Source organism: Sinohyriopsis cumingii, chromosome 5 (genome assembly GCF_028554795.1).
Source record: "Sinohyriopsis cumingii isolate HCF-2022 chromosome 5, ASM2855479v2, whole genome shotgun sequence".
NCBI classification, from domain to species: domain Eukaryota; kingdom Metazoa; phylum Mollusca; class Bivalvia; order Unionida; family Unionidae; genus Sinohyriopsis; species Sinohyriopsis cumingii.
In genome coordinates, this window is record NC_142965.1 from 64,898,589 (window position 1) to 64,919,202 (window position 20,614).

Consider the following 20,614-nt stretch of genomic DNA (forward strand, 5'->3'; position numbering starts at 1 on the left):
TAGTACAACACTGTAGTCTCACCCATAATACAGTGCATGTCTATTATCCCTAATACAAAAATGTACCCTCACCCATAGCACATTACTCTACTATGCTCCCTAGTACAACACTGTAGTCTCACCTATAACATGGTACACTTCCATGACTCCCTAGTACAACACTGTGGTCTCACCTGTAGCACAGTAAACTTTTATGCTTCCTAATACAACAATCTAGTTTCACTTATAACATAGTACACTTCTATGCTTCCTAATACAACAATGTAGTCTCATCCATAACACATTATTCTTCACTGTTTTCTAGTACAAAACTGCATTCTCACCTTTAACATGGTACACTTATATGACTCTGTAGTAAAACAATGTAGTCTCACCCTTAATACAGTACTCTTCTATGATTCCTAGTACAACACTGCAGTCTCACCTATAACATGGTCCTCTTCTATGACTCAATAGTATAACAATGTAGTGTCACCCATAACACAGTACATTTATAAGCTTCCTAGTACAACACTGTAGTCGCACCCATAACACAGTACACTTCTAAGCTTCCTAGAACATCATTGTGGTCTCACCCATAACACATTACACTTATATGCTTACTAGTACAACACAGCAGTCTCACTCATAATACAGTACTCTTCTATGACTCACTAATACAAAAATGTGGTCTCACCTCCAACACATTACTCTTCTAAGCTTCCTAGTACAACAATGTAGTCTTACTAACACATTACACGTGTATGCTTTCTAGTACAACAATGAGGTCTCACCTGTAACATGGTATAGTCTCCCTAGTACAACAATGTAGTCTCATCCATAACACAGTACACTTCTATGCTTCCTAGTACAAGACTGAAGTCTCACATATAACATAGTACACTTATATGACTCTCTAGTACAAATCTATAGTGAGAGACATATGTATATATCTAACGTTACAGGCAGTATTTTCGAAATAGATAAAAACTGATTCAATGAGAAACACAGGCTAATGACATAAAAATTCAAATGTTACGGGTAAGAATTTTGATTTTAGCAAGATTAGAAATGTCTAGATATAGGCATTTTACCCTAAAGATTTCAAAATTCCTTTATACCACATGTTACTGTGACTCTTTTTACTTCGAGAATCAATAATATATTGGTCAAATAAACTGGGTCAAATATGAAAGAACATAAAGCAGAATTCAACTGGTCATGTAATTCCAAGTCACATCCCCAGAAAAAAGATCATGTGTACATTTGTCATTCATTTTTACTGTTAATTATCTACTTCATAAGGGCGGTAAGCTTCAAATTGTTTATTGAGTTGGATTTAATTTAAAGCAAACAGTGTGAAACTGTCCAGAGTTACATGGAAAAACAAAGGCTGGTTTGCTAAATACCTGTTGACCAGTGGAAATATAGTGACAGCCAGGTATACAAATGGATATGCTCTTAAAGGCTTGATGTCATCTCTCAATAATTGCTGAAAATAAAAGTAAAATTAAGTAGAATATTTGACTGCATTTTTAAAGCAATTATTTCAATAAATATTATAATTATTTCCATTTCAGAACAAGACCAACTGCCAATATTGTCATGCAAAGGACAATCACCAAAGAACTATTGCCATGTATGTAAGCTCTAGTGTGACCTCGTGCATGAAACAATGCTACATGAAACCCAACATGTAGGCCACAGAAACACTTTTGGACAGAACACAAATTCAACTTAATATCTACCATCTTGTGTAAGTTTAGAGCAAAAAGGTATTCCTTGGAATAAAAGCCCATATAAAATTTGGAAGCAAATATAAAATAAATATGAAAAGTAGGTCACATCAACTAGGTTTTGGTGTTTAATATATTCATCCCAAGATGCAATTACACTCCAATTATACCAACAAAAGGTAATGAGGTATTGAAACAGGTGCCTGAACATGATTACTGTGTGCAATACACCTTTATCCTAAGATGCAAACTTTGTACAGGTGCAGTGGCAATAAATTAAAGGAATGGAAATCAGACTCATGACACATGGTATAGTTCAAGAATTTTGTAAGATTATTAGCACATGAAAAATTTGTATCCCTAGATTCACCTACAATAGAAGTTACTGTCAAATGGAGATGAATAAAAAACTTCTGACATTTGACCTTTTCAGTTTCTCAGCTATTTATCAATAGGCATGTGTATGATTTAGATTTTTAACATAGCTTTAGCAATTTTAGTCATATCGCTACGATGTCAGCAGTGTGGCAGTTTATAATGATGTCTAGCCCTGGGGTATCATACTGCAGACATGTATCGGCATGTCCCATCCCGTCACATTATTCTGACACCAGGCTGACCAGTCCTAAGACTAACTTCTTAATGCTAAGTGACAAGCGAGGCAGCCACTAGTACCATATTTATAAGTCTTTGGTATGACTTGGCTGGGGTTCAAACCCACAACCTCCCAATTCCAAGGTGGATGCTCTAACCACCAGGCAAGAGCAGTGGTCTATTTAATCAATAAACCTAGAGAGCAGGTCACAGTGCTCCATTTAAAGTATGCAAGACATGTTCATTCTAGGATGCAACCACAGGACAGTACCACTATAGAAGTCACTGCTCAGATAGGAATGAAAGATCGAGAGAGGAATGAAAGATCGAGAGATGGACAGACACCCAGAGTAAATCCAATATCAACCTACTTTTGTAGCTGGTGTCTAAAAAAAAATCACCAAGTGTCCCAGAGAATGCAGTGTAAAGCCTGTGAACTGAATTATGAAGTTGCAGACAAGACACCTGGAATCCAAGTATAATATAATAAGGTGGCAATAAACCTTTAATCTAGGCATAGCAAGATGAAAGGACACCTGAAATCCAGGCATAACAAGGTAACAGAACATCTTTAATCCAGGTATAATACGATGATAACAGACCTTTAATCCATGCATAAAAAGAGGGCAAAACACCTGGAATCTGTGCATAACAAGATGTCAAGACTCCTGGAATCAATTCATAAAAAGAGGACAAAACACCTGGAATCTATGCATAGTGTAACATTTTTAGTCATATGTGCTTATATTTCCAAATAAAGCCATACAAATACATATTACGCTCATGAGGTGGTGTGATGGAGAGAAGAATGAAGGCTCCCTCAAGAAACTGTAAGCTGCCATGCTATGGAAGCTTACCATGCTTGAGGTACATTTTAAAATACATTGAACATGTAGTCTTTATATTATATTTGCATCAATGTATCTCTTTCCTACTTGTATGATTAACATGCTTTAGTTTTGAAATTTCAGCTGTATTATGACTTGTGATGTCATTTCAGTACCACAATCTCCATTGTGGAGGTACTGGAACTATGTCACAAGGCAGGATGCATTATGCGTTTTGACTGGTTGACTGAGTTACCATTAGCTACCATATCTGTGTATTAAGACATCTGCATCGACAGATGAAAGCTGCTTTTTAGACAATGAAACACAGACGTAGCTGTTGTAATAAAAGTAAAGACACTAAACCATAACTATGGCAATGCTTCATGGATTATTGAAGTTGGAGTAACAACCCAAAGCACTAGCAGTATTACTATAATTTATCCTGTTTGGAAGCACATTCCAATAAACAACCCAAAGCACTATCAGTATAACTATAATTTATCCTGTTTGAAAGCACATTCCAATAAAAAAAACCAAAGCACTATCAGTATAACTATAATTTATCCTGTTTGGAAGCACATTCCAATTAAAAACCCAAAGCACTATCAATATAACTACAATTTATCCTGTTTGAAAGCACATTCCAATTAAAAACCCAAAGCATTATCAGTATAACTACAATTTATCCTGTTTGGAAGCACATTCCAATAAAAGAACCAAAGCACTATCAGTATAACTATAATTTATCCTGTTTGGAAGCACACTCCAGTAAACAACCCAAAGCACTATCAGTATAACTATAATTTATCCTGTTTGGAAGCACATTCCAATAAACAACCCAAAGCACTATCAATATAACTACAATTTATCCTGTTTGAAGCACATTCCAATAAACAACCCAAAACACTATCAGTATAACTACAATTTATCCTGTTTGGAAGCACATTCCAATAAACAACCCAAAGCACTATCAGTATAACTATAATTTATCCTGTTTGGAAGCACATTCCAATAAACAACCCAAAGCACTATCAGTATAACTACAATTTATCCTGTTTGGAAGCACATTCCAATAAACAACCCAAAACACTATCAGTATAACTACAATTTATCCTGTTTGGAAGCACATTCCAATAAAAGAACCAAAGCACTGTCAGGATAACTATAATTTATCCTGTTTGAAAGCACATTCCAATAAACAACCCAAAACACTATCAGTATAACTACAATTTATCCTGTTTGGAAGCACATTCCAATAAACAACCCAAAGCACTATCAGTATAACTATAATTTATCCTGTTTGGAAGCACATTCCAATAAACAACCCAAAGCACTATCAGTATAACTACAATTTATCCTGTTTGGAAGCACATTCCAATAAACAACCCAAAACACTATCAGTAAAACTACAATTTATCCTGTTTGGAAGCACATTCCAATAAACAACCCAAAGCACTATCAGTATAACTATAATTTATCCTGTTTGGAAGCACATTCCAATAAACAACCCAAAACACTATCAGTATAACTATAATTTATCCTGTTTGGAAGCACATTCCAATAAACAACCCAAAACACTATCAGTATAACTACAATTTATCCTGTTTGGAAGCACATTCCAATAAAAGAACCAAAGCACTATCAGTATAACTATAATTTATCCTGTTTGGAAGCACATTCCAATAAACAACCCAAAACACTATCAGTATAACTACAATTTATTCTGTTTGGAAGCACATTCCAATAAACAACCCAAAACACTATCAGTATAACTATAATTTATCCTGTTTGGAAGCACATTCCAATAAACAACCCAAAGCACTATCAGTATAACTACAATTTATCCTGTTTGGAAGCACATTCCAATAAACAACCCAAAACACTATCAGTATAACTACAATTTATCCTGTTTGGAAGCACATTCCAATAAACAACCCAAAGCACTATCAGTATAACTATAATTTATCCTGTTTGGAAGCACATTCCAATAAACAACCCAAAACACTATCAGTATAACTATAATTTATCCTGTTTGGAAGCACATTCCAATAAACAACCCAAAACACTATCAGTATAACTACAATTTATCCTGTTTGGAAGCACATTCCAATAAACAACCCAAAACACTATCAGTATAACTACAATTTATCCTGTTTGGAAGCACATTCCAATAAACAACCCAAAGCACTATCAGTATAACTACAATTTATTCTGTTTGGATGCACATTCCAATAAACAACCCAAAGCACTATCAGTATAACTATAATTTATTCTGTTTGGATGCACATTCCAATAAACAACCCAAAGCACTATCAGTATAACTATAATTTATCCTGTTTGGAAGCACATTCCAATTAAAAACCCAAAGCACTATCAGTATAACTACAATTTTTTCTGTTTGGATGCACATTCCAAACTACCATATTTCTATATCTATGGAGCACACTAACTTCTAAACATGTTCTTTCCAATCCTTGGTAACAGTCCCAAAGCAGATACAACACATTTATGTGTAGGAAAGTGAAGGGAATTATTAACCTTACAATCCACGAATATGAGATATTTTGTAACATACACATTGTGGAGTAAAGTCATAATAAACATCAAATACCCTTCTCCAGCAGTGGGTATATGTCAGTAACCATAGATGGGTAAACAATATAGATACATGTATAGTATGATTGTCTGTGTTGTGTAGTTCCCATGTTTGTATCAATAAATCTGTTATATTTTACTTTTCCTTATTAAGTTTTTGTTTTGGTCAAGTGCTAGGCTGGGATGAACCTTTAAATAAAATTGCTGACCTTAAGTGGATCAAGAAAATGTTATAATAGTAAAGTGGCAAGACACCTGGAATCCATGTATAACAAGATGGCAAGACACCTGGAATCCATGTATAACAAAATGGCAAGAAACCTGGAATCCATGTATAACAAGACTGCAAGACACCTGGAATCCAATTATAACAAGATGGCAAGACACCTGGAATCCATGTATAACAAAATGGCAAGAAACCTGGAATCCATCTACCGTAAGATGGCAACACACCTTCAATCCAGGCATAATAAGGTGCCAATATCAGGCATACAAGTAATAAGGTTTCACTTAAATACATCAACTAATATAGAAAATATATAACTCAGAGAGAGAGAGAGAGAGAGAAAGAGAGAGAGAGAGAAAGAGAGAGAGAGAGAAATACAACATAAAACACAAGAAATAATTTATATACTTCAACAGTGAATGAAACGTAACTTTCAGAACTGAAAATCTGTATAATTCTGCTTGTTTGGTTTATATCTCATGATAATTTCCATATATTACAAACCTTGCTTCTCTCTGTATCGGGATCATATATTCCTTCCCATCTGGCAACCTGAATAATAAGTAAAATAATGTTGTCTAATTTTCAGATTTGTATCGGTGAAAAACAATAAAGTTTTAAAGCAGTAACTAAAGGAAATAAAGTATCAGAACTCAGTATATAAGTATGATGTTAGGAAATGCATGTCCCTAAATTTTTTATACTTCATTTTAAATTTATGTTGTGATTTAATGAGCTCTATTTTGTTTATTGATATAAATTAAACTGTTTATATAATACAACAGTGTAACTTTTCCCATGAGCTAACAGCACTAGGAGTGACCTATTCTTTCAGCATGCTTCTCAAGTCTGTGAAAAAAAATGGATGAGAAATTTAGTTACATTTACAGTAATATGCTGATGAATTATATTTCTGGCAAAGCCATCTCTAACCATTAAGGCCACATCATGTCAGCATAGGTTATTACTGCTTATGATTTATTTGCTTTATTTGAGAAAATAATAAACAAAATAATTTGTGAAATGCATTTTAATTTATTAGTTTTACTGACCACTTGAGAAAAAAAATGAAATGCACTAGGCACACATTATAACTGACCCTGTTGGTCTCTATTTATCAAAGTTTACTGTGACAGCCAGGATGTCTTTGTTACCAAAAACAAAACTAACCAAAAACATTGCAAAAACCCACAGTGCACAAATAAAGAGCAATGATGAAAAGAAAAAAAAATACAGGACTCCAAATTTGAATTTAACCAGTAAACATTAACGATGGGAAAAAAATTAACAGAAGCAATTTACTGCTATTGCCAATTAGCGTATCCATGTATGGAACACCATACAAATGGTTATGTAGTGTTAGTTTTAATTTGACAAAGTTACCAGCTACCTAGCATTCAATAATTACCAGATAATCTGTCAAGTTTATTTGAACTGTTGTTGCTATGTAGCCACCATTCTAGCATATCAGGTATTTGCTCGGGATTTTTTTAATATTTTTACGACATACCAAACTTGCTCCAGAATTTAAGCTCAGAAGATTAAACATATTCTTCAGCATAAAACTCCACCCACTTTATTTAACTCCACCTCATTTTCACTGACTGAATAAATATTGGTGACTTAAGAGTGCAGTAAGACTGGATTGACCTAATCTACTGCAGTAAATTACATCCGTAACCTACTTGATTATATCTGACTGCAAAAGCAAATCTGGTTCAGCAACGCTTCTGTGTGCTTATCATGGTTGTCCAGGAAATTATGGTATACAACTTCACTGATATGAGAACAGCATTGAGTCAAATTTTTTTAGCAGTAATGAAATTCCAAGCCCAAAATGTAATGCAGTTTCTATTTATTTGTTCTAGCACAAAAGTGCTCTTTTATCTGATAGTAGGTATGACTTCTGTATGCACATACAATCAAGCTTTATGTGATATAATGTTGTTGTTGTTGTTGTTGTTGTAGGGTTTAACGCCATTTTTCAGCACACAATAGGCTATACATAGCAGCCAGTTTTAATGGCGGAGGAAGAATCCTGGAAAACCCTGGAAAGAACCACCGACCCACGAGAAGCTACTGGCAAGTTTTCTCACATACCCACATTGGCTGAATCCAAGACTCGAACCCATGCAGACAGAGGTGAGATGGCAGTGATCCATAACGGAAAGCGTTTTAGACCACTCAGCCACTCAGGGCCCCCACATGATATAATGGGAAATTGTATATTTTCACATGTAAAAATGTAACAAATGTATTTTTCAAATGTGAAAATAGAGGAATGAAAAATTATGAAAATAACTGTGCCAATAAGTTTCCAGGTTACACATTAAAGCATATAGTAAAAGAAAATAAACTTTTTGTGAACATATTTTTAAACATCTACTTTCAGATGTAATTTTTTATAAATAGATATTTTTATATGCATGTACATAACCTAATGGTTTAACAAAACAAACTGAAACTACAATAGGAAAATTGCAACATTATCCCATTAGCAAATTTCTGTCACAAGGGAAAAAAAATGGGAACATCAAGGAATGAGATTACATTTGATTCTTTCTAATCAATTAAATTCAGATCTTGTTGCCATGGATTTATATATGCATAAAAACAGAACAGTAAATGTTTACTATACAACAATTAAACAAAATAATGAACACACTGTTCCTTCTGCTGAACAAACCACAAACAACAACAAAATCAACGTACTAACCTTTAGGATATAAAAAAACAGGAAATGTAGACATATGCCATAAGCCAAACAAGTTAATATACTGTTTCTCCTGAAAGGACAGTAAATGTACACATTTACTACAAGTAAAAACAACAATCAATGTCTTGGTCTTTCCGAGAAGAGAACAGTTAATGTAAGCATACATTCTGAACAACAACAACAAAAATCAATATAATGGTCTTTCTGCTTTGAGAAAAGGAAATACAGACACATACGACAAACAACAACAACAAACCCTCAATATACTGACCCTTCTGCTGAGAGTACAGGTCATGTAGACGTATACCACAAACATCAAAAAAATCAAAGCAATCAGCGGACCATACCATCTGAAACATACAAAAGTATTTGAGTTCAATATTTAAAGAGGCTATTTCCAAACATAAATAATAAACAGACACCTAAAATAGTGCTCTTCTTCTAAAACATTTTATGAAACAGACTAATAAGATGTACAATCCAGTTTCATCAAAACAACTAAGTTAGCTTCCAGCCATATTTTTTGTCATAGCAATATTTCTGTTTTTAAGGAGAGATGCCATCATCATGGTCTTATCAGTGTCAGATCATCATGTGTAACTGAGAAAATGAGTCAGAAAGATAAATATTTCTTACAAAATAATTATCGTCATTAATGTTAAAATCTCATAGTGAGAAAGCATATTTTTTCCACCCAAGGTTAGCAGGCTCATACCAGATATATTTCACTGTGATATGAAAAGCATTATATTTTATGGATTGCAAAACCATGAGTTAAAATATATCATATATGGCACCACAAGATGAAATATATCTGGTATTTGAGCAGAAAAAGAAAATTTTAATTTTGTTATATACCACATCTGCCCCAGAATTGAAGCTTTGAACATTAAACTAACACTTCAGCACAACACATCACTTCCCTGTTCATAAATCTACATCATTTTCATGGGCTGATCATAAAAAATATCAGCAGCTTAAGAGAGGGGTACGACTGGGATGACTCAATATATCACATCACAGTAAATTTGGCTGTAAACTATCTGACCATATCTGACTGTAAAGTGACTTCAATTCTGCAATGTATCACAGTGGCTTTATCAGTGTTGTCTAGGAAGTAAAGGGAAAAAAGTTCTTAGAAATGTCAATTGCACTGAGTCTTATTTCTTCACCAAAAATTAATTTTCATGTCTGAAATGTGATGCACTTTCCATTTATTTGTTCTAGCTTACAAACTGCTTGTTTTTGTTGCTGTAGGAATGACTTCTGTAGCCACACTCAATCAACCATTGCAAAAACAACGATAGCTGCCAACCCTCCAGGCTCACAATTAGTGAAAACAGGGATAAAAAGTCGTGAAGTTGGAAATGAATTAGTGAAAAATACTATGACAATAACTCCATCCACTCTGACTGTCAATACTACACTATATCAAGATCGCAATATAAAACTAAAACACTACATATATGCAGAAATATATCTGCATTTCTGTTTATTATGGTATTCATAAACTTAACTTGTTCTTGTGGTTATTTATCAAGACATGATACTGTGGCAGACTTAAACTTCCTCAACTGCTTGAAATTTGTTTTCTAAACAGTTCAGACTTATTGCCTGCTGGTTGATCTTGGTGACTAAAATTGCTGACAAATTTTCTGCAGCGAAGGAGGCCCTAAAGTCTGTCTTATTTTTCCTCACTAGAGAAAATACTCTTTCACTGTCACTGTTGCTGTGAGAAATGCACAGGAGCTGCAGCACTTTTGGTTCTTCCACAAAAAAAATTGGAAGCAATTTTCGAGATCGGGAACAAATGTTTAGCATGGTTCAGCTGATAAAGATAGATTGTGTTCAACAAGAAAACTCACAAATTATGCTTCAGCGTTGGTGGCTCGCAGGTCTTCCACCAGTGACTTAAAATATTCCAGAGCTCAAATCTGCGAATTCTTAATTTTCCCAACTTCTATGCTTTTTTTGCAACTGATGTGCTTCCTCACACTGTCTCTGCCACCATGCCCAAAACTACAATTTGTGGCACACTGTGTGCAAAAAGCATGATGCATATCAATGTTTAATGGCAGAATGCACGGCCAATTTTTGACATATTCCAAATTAAACTTCACTTTTTGAGCAATACATTTATTTTTCCATGGTGGTGAAGACATTTTCAAGATCTTACATGTGATGCTAAACAGTAACTCAAATCAGTGTTGGTGATGCATGCGCAGAGCAAAATTCCGGTTAGGCCCCAGTTTCCCTCAAAAGCATCTGTAAAACTACTCTTATATATATAGAATAAAAAAGGCTAAAATGCCTTGCAACAGGGCCAACTTTATTAATTGGCTGTAGTTCTACTAATATCGCGACCAGCAGTACCGGACAGTTTCGGCAACTGTGAATATCACGACTAGCACTTAACGGAAAATCGGTAATTTTATCAAAGATTTAAAATAATTGAGAATTGGAGAATTCATGAATTTTTGGCTTGTGGCATGAATCTGTGAATTGCTGACAAAGTCATGAAATTCACACCAAGTTCATGAGGGTTGGCAGCTATGAACAACTGGTATAACTTCTGTAGCCACACTCAATCAACCGTTGCCAAAAGACTGGTATAACTTCTGTAGCCACACTCAATCAACCATTGCTGAAACAACTGGTATAACTTCTGTAGCCACACTCAATCAACTGTTGCAAAAAAAATGGTATAACTTCCGTAGCCACACTCAATCAAGCATGAGCTATTAATTACATACTACCTGGAATATGAAAAACACAAGCCGATCTTGAAAACTTTATGGCAGCAAAGACTGAACAACACAGCAGCTTTAATAAATAAATCCAGATTTTAAACAATTACTGTCTATTTATTAACTAGCTGTTCACTAAATAACACAAAGAAATTATCCCATGATTCGAAAACAGGCAAAACATCTAAATCCCTCTCCTCTGAAAAGAACATTTAACTACTTGAATGATATACACCATACAGTATTTCTCTAATATTAGGGCCAGGGGCCTGGCCTAATACAAATTTTTCAAAATACAAGGGTGGACTTATCAGACAAAAACATATTTGCTACATACATGCCCAAATCTTGTTTGGGTCCCATATTAATAGAATTATCGCAATAACCTAATTTTTGAGGTACACATGCTTGGAACAACAGAAGCATTATCTACTCAAGCTCCATCTCACTGGAAGGGATTTAAAAAATTTGTTAGCAGATGATTATGCACTTAATGCCTCCCAGAATTACACTTGCTAAGATAATTCTAACTAGAATCTCTGGATCATATTTTATAATGTGCAACTGACATTGACCTCAAGGTCCATATGAATCTCCAGCAACATAGGCACTAGTCATGACTGTGAAACTATTGAAACCCATTCCCTACAAAAAATATATACACTAACTAGCCATTAAAAACAAAGTCATATATTCAACTTAAATTTGCCGATGTGCTTGTTTTTATCCCTATGGCTTCACCCCAGAGACATACACTGTTAGTTGATAGGTGCAAACACTTTACTGTTCTTATCCCTATGACTTCACCCCAGAGACATACAATGTTAGTGGATAGGTACAAACACTTTACTGTTCTTATCCCTATGGCTACACCCCAGAGACATACATTGTTAGTGGATAGGTACAAACACTTTACTGTTCTTATCCCTATGGCTACACCCCAGAGACATACATTGTTAGTGGATAGGTACAAACACTTTACTGTTCTTATCCTTATGGCTTCACCCCAGAGACATACATTGTTAGTGGATGGTACAAACACTTTACTGTTCTTATCCCTATGGCTACACCCCAAAGACGTACATTGTTAGTGGATAGGTACAAACACTTTACTGTTCTTATCCTTATGGCTTCACCCCAGAGACATACATTGTTAGTGGATAGGTACAAACACTTTACTGTTCTTATCCCTATGGCTACACCCCAGAGACATACATTGTTAGTGGATAGGTACAAACACTTTATTGCTCTTATCCTTATGGCTTCACCCCAGAGACATACATTGTTAGTGGATAGGTACAAACACTTTACTGTTCTTATCCCTATGGCTTCACCCCAGAGACATACATTGTTAGTGGATGGTACAAACACTTTACTGTTCTTATCCCTATGGCTACACCCCAGAGACATACATTGTTAGTGGATAGGTACAAACACTTTACTGTTCTTATCCCTATGGCTATACCCCAGAGACATACATTGTTAGTGGATGGGTACAAACACTTTACTGTTCTTATCCTTATGGCTTCACCCCAGAGACATACATTGTTAGTGGATGGTACAAACACTTTACTGTTCTTATCCTTATGGCTACACCCCAGAGACGTACATTGTTAGTGGATAGGTACAAACACTTTACTGTTCTTATCCTTATGGCTTCACCCCAGAGACATACATTGTTAGTGGATAGGTACAAACACTTTACTGTTCTTATCCCTATGGCTACACCCCAGAGACATACATTGTTAGTGGATAGGTACAAACACTTTATTGCTCTTATCCTTATGGCTTCACCCCAGAGACATACATTGTTAGTGGATGGTACAAACACTTTACTGTTCTTATCCCTATGGCTACACTCCAGAGACATACATTGTTAGCGGATGGTACAAACACTTTGTTGTTCTCATGCTTCACTTACTGGAAAGGTTCAGCAGAATTCTTTAAGTACACAGGGCAGAAGATAGACGATACAGTCTTTTCTTAATAAAATTATGTTCAGATAACCAGCTAAAACAATAAAAATTTAAATGTCAGAAGGAAAAAACAACTGATTTCTCAAGGTTCAGTCACTATTAATTGCTTATCAAACAGGATAGGGGAAGAAATGATCATACCATTGCTAACAAACTTCTGTCAAGTCTCTCAGTTTTCTCTTTTTTAGCTGTTCCCCAAAGTAAAATATCAGTGCACTGGCTGCATGTAGTCTTAAATGCCTGGCTTCTCAATACACAGTTGGCAGAATGCTATACATGACTTCCCTAGATTTTGAACATCACAATAATGATACTGATATTTACTTTTCTCTTGCAATGATTCAGAACAGTATGAGTGTATTGGTGTGTCAGCAATATGTATGTTACCAGACTACTAATGCTCATTGTGAAATATTTGGTATTACAATAAACAAATGAAAAATTAAAGCAGTTGATAATCATGATAATTCTGATTGTTTGTAATCTTACCACTACAGCAATTTTCATTGCCTTTACCTTGCCATTCTTTACCACTACAGCAATGTTCAGTGCCTTTACCTTGCCATTCTTTACCACTACAGCAATTTTCAATGCCTTAACCTTGCCATTCTTTACCACTACAGCAATGTTCAATGCCTTTACCTTGCCATTCTTTACCACTACAGCAATTTTCATTGCTTTTACCTTGCCATTCTTTACCACTACATCAATTTTCAATGCCTTTACCTTGCCATTCATTAATTTTCTGTGCTGCTAGAAGGAATTGAGGAAAAGATTACACTTTCTTTTCTGTATTAATTTACTCCATTATGGTAGCTTAATTCTATTTCAAATCAATCAAGTTTTCAAAGAAACTGGAAGAAGAAACAAATGACCATATTCCAGTCACTTTTTCATTTCCTCTCTATGCAACAGATAGTACTGCATTCTCTTTTTTTCTTAAACAAACTTTAACAAATGTCTCCATGGCATGTTTTGGATCAAAATTATTAAGTTTTGGAACTGGTGTTCCAGGAGTTGCCATTGCAGTTTTCTTTCCACAGTTGTGACATAATGTGCATAGAGCTAATAATGTTCAATTGTTTTCTTGTTTTTCAGCCCATGGGAATGTTGTTCTATTACATGAATCATCACACAAATCTTTCAGTCACTTTAGTGTTCTGTTTTCTTTATCAAAAACTAGATGCAATCTACTCATTTCTGTCACCCAGTCTTGTGAAAACATGCTCATCTGCTGTTGTTGCTGTTGTTGTAGGGTTTAATGCAATATTTCAGCACACGATAGGCTATACATGGCGGCCAGTATTAATGGTGGAGGAAGAACCGGGGAAAACCCTGGAAAGAACCACCAACCCACGAGAAGCTACTGGCAAGCTTTCTCACATACCCACATTAGCCAAATCTGAGACTTGAACCCATGCAGACAGAGGTGAGATGGCAGTGATCCGTAATGGAGAGCGCTTAAGACCACTCTGCCACTCGAGGCCCCCATGCTCATCTACAGCCATGAAAGAAACTATGAAAATTTGCCACTGGAATAGTACACATGATAATCACTTGTACATGACACCAAAGAAACCTGATGATTTCATAACGATTTATGATGATTAACATGAGAGTTTATATTCCTCCAGCAAGCGAAAACAATCCCCAAAACTTATTTTTTTAAATATGATATATAATAAAATGCAAGTGTTCCAAACATCACATGTGGATTTAAGATAGATTAAAACTTTGCTGAGTAAAGAAGTAAAGAAAGGTGTCCGATCATGCAATTGGTCCTTTGATCCAAATGACTAGTTGGAAACGACCATAGATTCGCAGGTGTCTGATTAGTTGGAACAGACAACTGATTCACAGGTATCCAACTCTACCTGTCTTCTATGCAACTTTGCCGAGTCCCATTACAATCAATTGAACTTTGCTTGATAGCTTGTACACTACATGAATAATACTCATTTTGTAGAAACAGATCAAATAAAACAGAATTTTGCCAATAAAATCTTTACATATCAATGACTGAGCTGTTGGAATTTTCATGCCTTCAAAAATGAAAAGCTTATGTACTTCTATGCTAATTTCAGTGTCACCAAGAACTAAGACTGACCAACATTATGTTAACAGCATTCAAATTACAGGATGATAGTTTTGAAGGGGAAAAAAAACTGAATTATAATGAAAAAGAAGACAAATAATTAGTGAATACATGTATAAGAATGAATAGAATTACTGTATATACAAGACGAATCCAATGCAAAATGCACAAACCCTCATTTAATGTGCCAGCTGATCTGGGTCTATGTAGAATCAGCAAATTCAGCAACTTTTCCACCCTTCATCCATATATATAACATGATGCTGAGTATAAGATGAGGCCAGATCAATACCTCAGATTGTCTTTTTGGCTTTGTTCCACACAGCATCACAAATTTTATCCTATCTGTAACTCATTAACCTTTCCAGTCACAATCATTAAATTTAACTAAAAGTACCTAATTTGTTTCACATGAAGTATTTTATGTATTATGTATTTTTAGCTACATATAATGATGCTGACCTGAAAATTTGGTGAGTTGCAGATAGGATAAAACTTGCGATGCTGTGTGGAATTAAAATGTAATAACTTCCAGTTTCATAAATATTAAAAGTATCACTTTATGCTATTCCAGATTACCTGCAATATGGAAATTGCATCATTAATTTTAAAATGCTTTTCCACAGTTTTGTTGGGAAGAGAGATGCAGAGAGAGGGATGCAAGTGTTTTCCATCACATCTTTTTTCATGAAACCTCGTGATCAAAAACAAAATGGTCCGAAATATGAGATAGAGAGATTTCATCTCTTCCTTTTTTTTTTTAACCTTATTGCCCTCGTTTAGGTGAAGCTCTTGTCAAAGACAGAAAAAATTAAGAAATGAAACAGTAAATGTAAACTATGAAATACATATCATACTCTTTCAGGGTTCAAATATTCACAAAAGTTATATCCATACAGACTCCATTTAGGTTAAATCCCAAGAATGACCAATTTGCATGCTGTCTATGCTATTCATTGCAAGTATAACAACCTCTCCATTCCCAACAAATAAGATTTTATAAAACTGCATGTACTCTTCCTGTACTTAGGCGGCAATTGTTTTATATATCTTTGCTCATGCTTGGTGTTACTTTAAATTGCTGTCAGTTCAATGCAAGTTTAAAGATGTCACTGGCTGAGCAATGTACCACCTGGGATCTCCTTTCATTATATGGTACGGTATTCACAATACCCATGGGTAGCCTCATTTCTCTATTGGTAGCCTTGATCTGTTCTGCCAAATCTTGACCTCAAAGAGGTATTAGCTTGGAATGACTAAATAAAGCTGTAGCATATTTAATTAGAATGTAAATACCACAAGAAAGCCATGTACTTCTTGGATAATGGATACTAGAAGGAATTGCTTACCTTGTGGTATTAATTGATGATGGAATGCACTTGTACATGAGTAAGATCACAGTCATCAGGTAAGAGAGAATATAATACAGATTTACAATCGTGAAGACATCTCTCTTTCTCTGTCTTTCTGTCTCTCTCTCAATGGGGCATAAGTTTTATTGATCATTAGGTGCAGGAAGAACAATGTGATGGAATATGTCTTTGTCATTTTTATTCATTATCTAACTTGTCAATTCTAACATACATATATGTAATCAAATTTAAACAACGTATATTACAAACAATGTACATTACCGATGCATGCTGCTTTAGCACAATTACATCTGACGTATGTTAATTTTTAATACTGACAATCATGTAATTGTTTCAAATACTCAATGTGAGACCCTATATTTTTTCATACACGATCTCTTCCCCAAAATAAAATATTTTACACACTATTTTTCGTACTTGTGCAGAATTATTTTCCATATGAAAAATACAATAAAGAGATTCGGATGACATAATCCATATATAAGTCTATTCAGAGTATAAGACAAATCTAAGATTTTCTGGTAAAAAAAAGTATCATCTTATAGGCCAGCAAATACAGTAGTATGTCTTCAGACAACATTTTAATTAAAACATGGTCAAGCATCTAACTGACATGTTGGTAGACAAATGTAATGGGGTGGGGGTACAATTAACCGTAACTGTGTCTTATTAAGGGAAAGGCTGAATAAAAAGTAAAAACTTTTAAAAGATAATTCTACAGTAAACACTTACATTCCCACTCTCCACTGCCAGTCATCTTTAATCCAACTGCAAAGAAAACAGATATAGAATGAACATTTATTGTACATTACAGTACTGACTTTTCATATTGCCATCCATGTGAGCCACAAGGTATGTCTCATAATGAGGTATTTTATAATTTTACTCCCACATAATAAAATGGGATTGATCACTCTGGTGGCCTAATAGGTTAGAGTATCCATCTTGGATGCAGGAGGTCACAGGTTCAAACCCTGGCTGAGTCATACCAAAGACTTATAAAAATGGTACTAACAGCTGCCTCACTTGGCATTAAGAGGTGAGTGTTAGGATTGGTTGGCTGGTATCAGGATAATGTGACCGGGTGGGACATCTTGCTATATGTCTGCGGCATGATGCCCCAGTGCTAGACATCACTATAAAATACCATGCTGCAGACATCAAAATGATGTGACTGGAAAATTGTTAAAGATACATTAAAAATCAAAATTACATATATACATACAAAATGGGATCCATTACTCTCCTTGTTACAGAAACTGTGTTATAACGAACGGTCTTGTTGCGAGGGAGTGTTGAATGTTCTCCCTTCAAGAATTCTAAAAAATTGTTTTTCAAGTATTCTGCATCATATTTGAAAAAGAGTCAGTCCACATGTTCAGCAAATTAATAACTGTAAGAAAAGTATGAACATGCACAGATAGTGAAGAAAAAGAAAAATTTATTCATGGAATATAAATTCTCCATCACAGTGACCTATATGCCAAAGATATTTATAAACATATGTATAGAAAGACAAAATATGTATCACTCTTTATACAAATTTGAGTCTTGTAATAATAATAATAATAATACAGTAGTTTCATATGAATTCAGAAAATTATGTAGAATACATACAACTTTTAAAACCTGACTACAGAATCATAATGTGAAGACACTGTCACCACTATAATTGCTGTCTCACAATTTATTTATATTTGTTTTAATCAGGTTTATATATATAAACTGTTCTCTCAGTCTTCAATACTAATAAACATTTACCAAATGGAAAACTGATCTCAATTTCTAACTCATTACATAAGGTGCTATAAGTGTCACAGAAAAAGTTCTTGAATTATAGGTTACTGCATTTGTATGGGAAAATATGAACGAGTTTTGGGATGGAATACTGCACGACCTTGGGAGTGTAGTATATCCTTCCGACAAAATGAGTTCATATTTTCCCATACAAATGCAGTAACCTTTTTATTATATGCTCATTTTTTTAATTCTACCTAAGGTTTAATTATACAAACAAAATACACTACAAGAAACAACGTAAATGAATGTATGCCGCATTCCAAACTAAATACACAAACGCATATTCATCATTACACAAATCAACATTACATAACTTAGCCCAGATAAATTTTAACTTAGTCGCACGCTCAACATAACTTTCGAAAAGAAAATGGCGTGTCTAGTTAAAATTGAAATTTGGAGTCATATTGTGAATAAATGTGCATTGCAACAACTTTTCCATTTGATCTGAAATGAATAGATTATGGTATTTTTATCAATTCTAAGAAATTTCATGATTATGGACTGGATTTGTATGTGACATTTACCACATGAAATACATGAGATTGAATAAGCTAGGGAGAAGCGTGTTGACATCTGCAAATGTGTTTCTGTTTCTGTCATTGAATGTCTGAATCATAATGTGGGAAAAATATGAAGTCTTTCAATTGCAATTATCAAAAAGACGCTATGGAATTTAATGCTTATTTCATTTTGAGTGCAGTAAGGAGGATGCAATTGCACTTAACATCGAAATTACAGCACAATTTCGAAATGTGTAATCCAGATTGAAAACCTATGACATGGCTCATGTAATTTGGATTTGCAGAATTATGAAAATGCATTTTGAGGAAATTCAGGATGTAAAACTGTAAGTATATTTTATTTTTCCATTCTTATCACCAGCTAAAGAAGAGAGTATATGACTTGTCACTTGTATGTTATTTGTAAGGACCTTATCTTGCATCTGTTATATACTGTAGCTAGCCTAAATCCGTAACATTGTTTCAACGTGGAATGTGCCAAAGCAGCTGGTATGTGGCACTCCACGAAACATATGTTTTAGTTCATTCAGAAACAAATGTAAACAACCATAACGTAAAGAGCCTCTTACGCGAGTGTACATGATTTGTGTACAAATCAAAAGTGCTGGTGTCTGCGTCCATTGTTTGTTTACAATAGAAAGTAGTTCCTTTATGCACATGAATGCTATATGTGTATTGTCACGCGGATTCAATATCGGGTAATACTGCATGATTCTGACAATGTAAAGTTAACAGGTAAATTTTTTTATGTTAATGAATAATTTTAATATTTCTATAGGCATAGGCTTGAGGCATAGTTTATTCTGAGCAAGTAAACTTTATAGCATTTGCCTGAGAGGGTTTTTAGTATTTGCTTGACTGGATGTGTGGATTTTTAGTATCTGCCTGACTGGGTGAGTGGATTCTTGGTATTACACTGACTGGATGTGTTGAATTTTAGTATTTGCCTGACTGTGAGTGGATTTTTAGTATTTGTTTTACAGGGTGTGTGGAAGTTTAGTATTTGCCTGACTGGGTGTGTGGAGTTTTAGTATTTGCCTGACTGTGAGTGGATTTTTAGTATTTGTTTTACAGGGTGTGTGGAAGTTTAGTATTTGCCTGACTGGGTGTGTGGAGTTTTAGTATTTGCCTGACAGGGTGAGTGGAATTTTAGTATTTGCCTGACTGGGTTTGTAAAGTTTTAATATTTGACTAAGTGTGTGGATTTTTAGTATTTGCCTGACTGGTTGTGTGGATTTTTAGTGTCTGCCTGACAGGGTTAGTGGACTTTTAGTATTTGCCTGACTGGGTGAGTGCAGTTTTAGTACTTGTCTGACTGGGTGTGTGGATTTTAGTATTTGCCTGACAGGGTATGTGGATTTTTAGTGTCTGCCTGACAGGGGGAGTGGATTTTTAGTGTCTGCCTGATAGAGTGTATGGAGTT

The 20,614-nt window shown here is 34.8% G+C and overlaps 1 protein-coding gene across 2 annotated transcripts in view; it reads right to left on the reverse strand.

Annotated features, from left to right (window-relative positions):
* Window positions 1-20,614, reverse strand: part of LOC149799331 (cyclic AMP receptor-like protein A) — a 55,694-nt gene that overhangs the window by 11,375 nt on the left and 23,705 nt on the right. For both annotated transcript variants that reach the window (XR_016421159.1, XM_089958638.1), the window contains exons 8-11: window positions 17,600-17,635; window positions 8,948-9,026; window positions 6,465-6,512; window positions 1,389-1,471 (exon numbers count right to left, since the gene is read on the reverse strand). Coding sequence is in view for 1 of the 2 variants with exons in the window: in XM_089958638.1 (XP_089814764.1) it covers window positions 1,389-1,471; window positions 6,465-6,512; window positions 8,948-9,026; window positions 17,600-17,635 (246 nt within the window). In the remaining variant the exon portion in view is untranslated. The remainder of the gene's footprint in view (window positions 1-1,388; window positions 1,472-6,464; window positions 6,513-8,947; window positions 9,027-17,599; window positions 17,636-20,614) is intronic.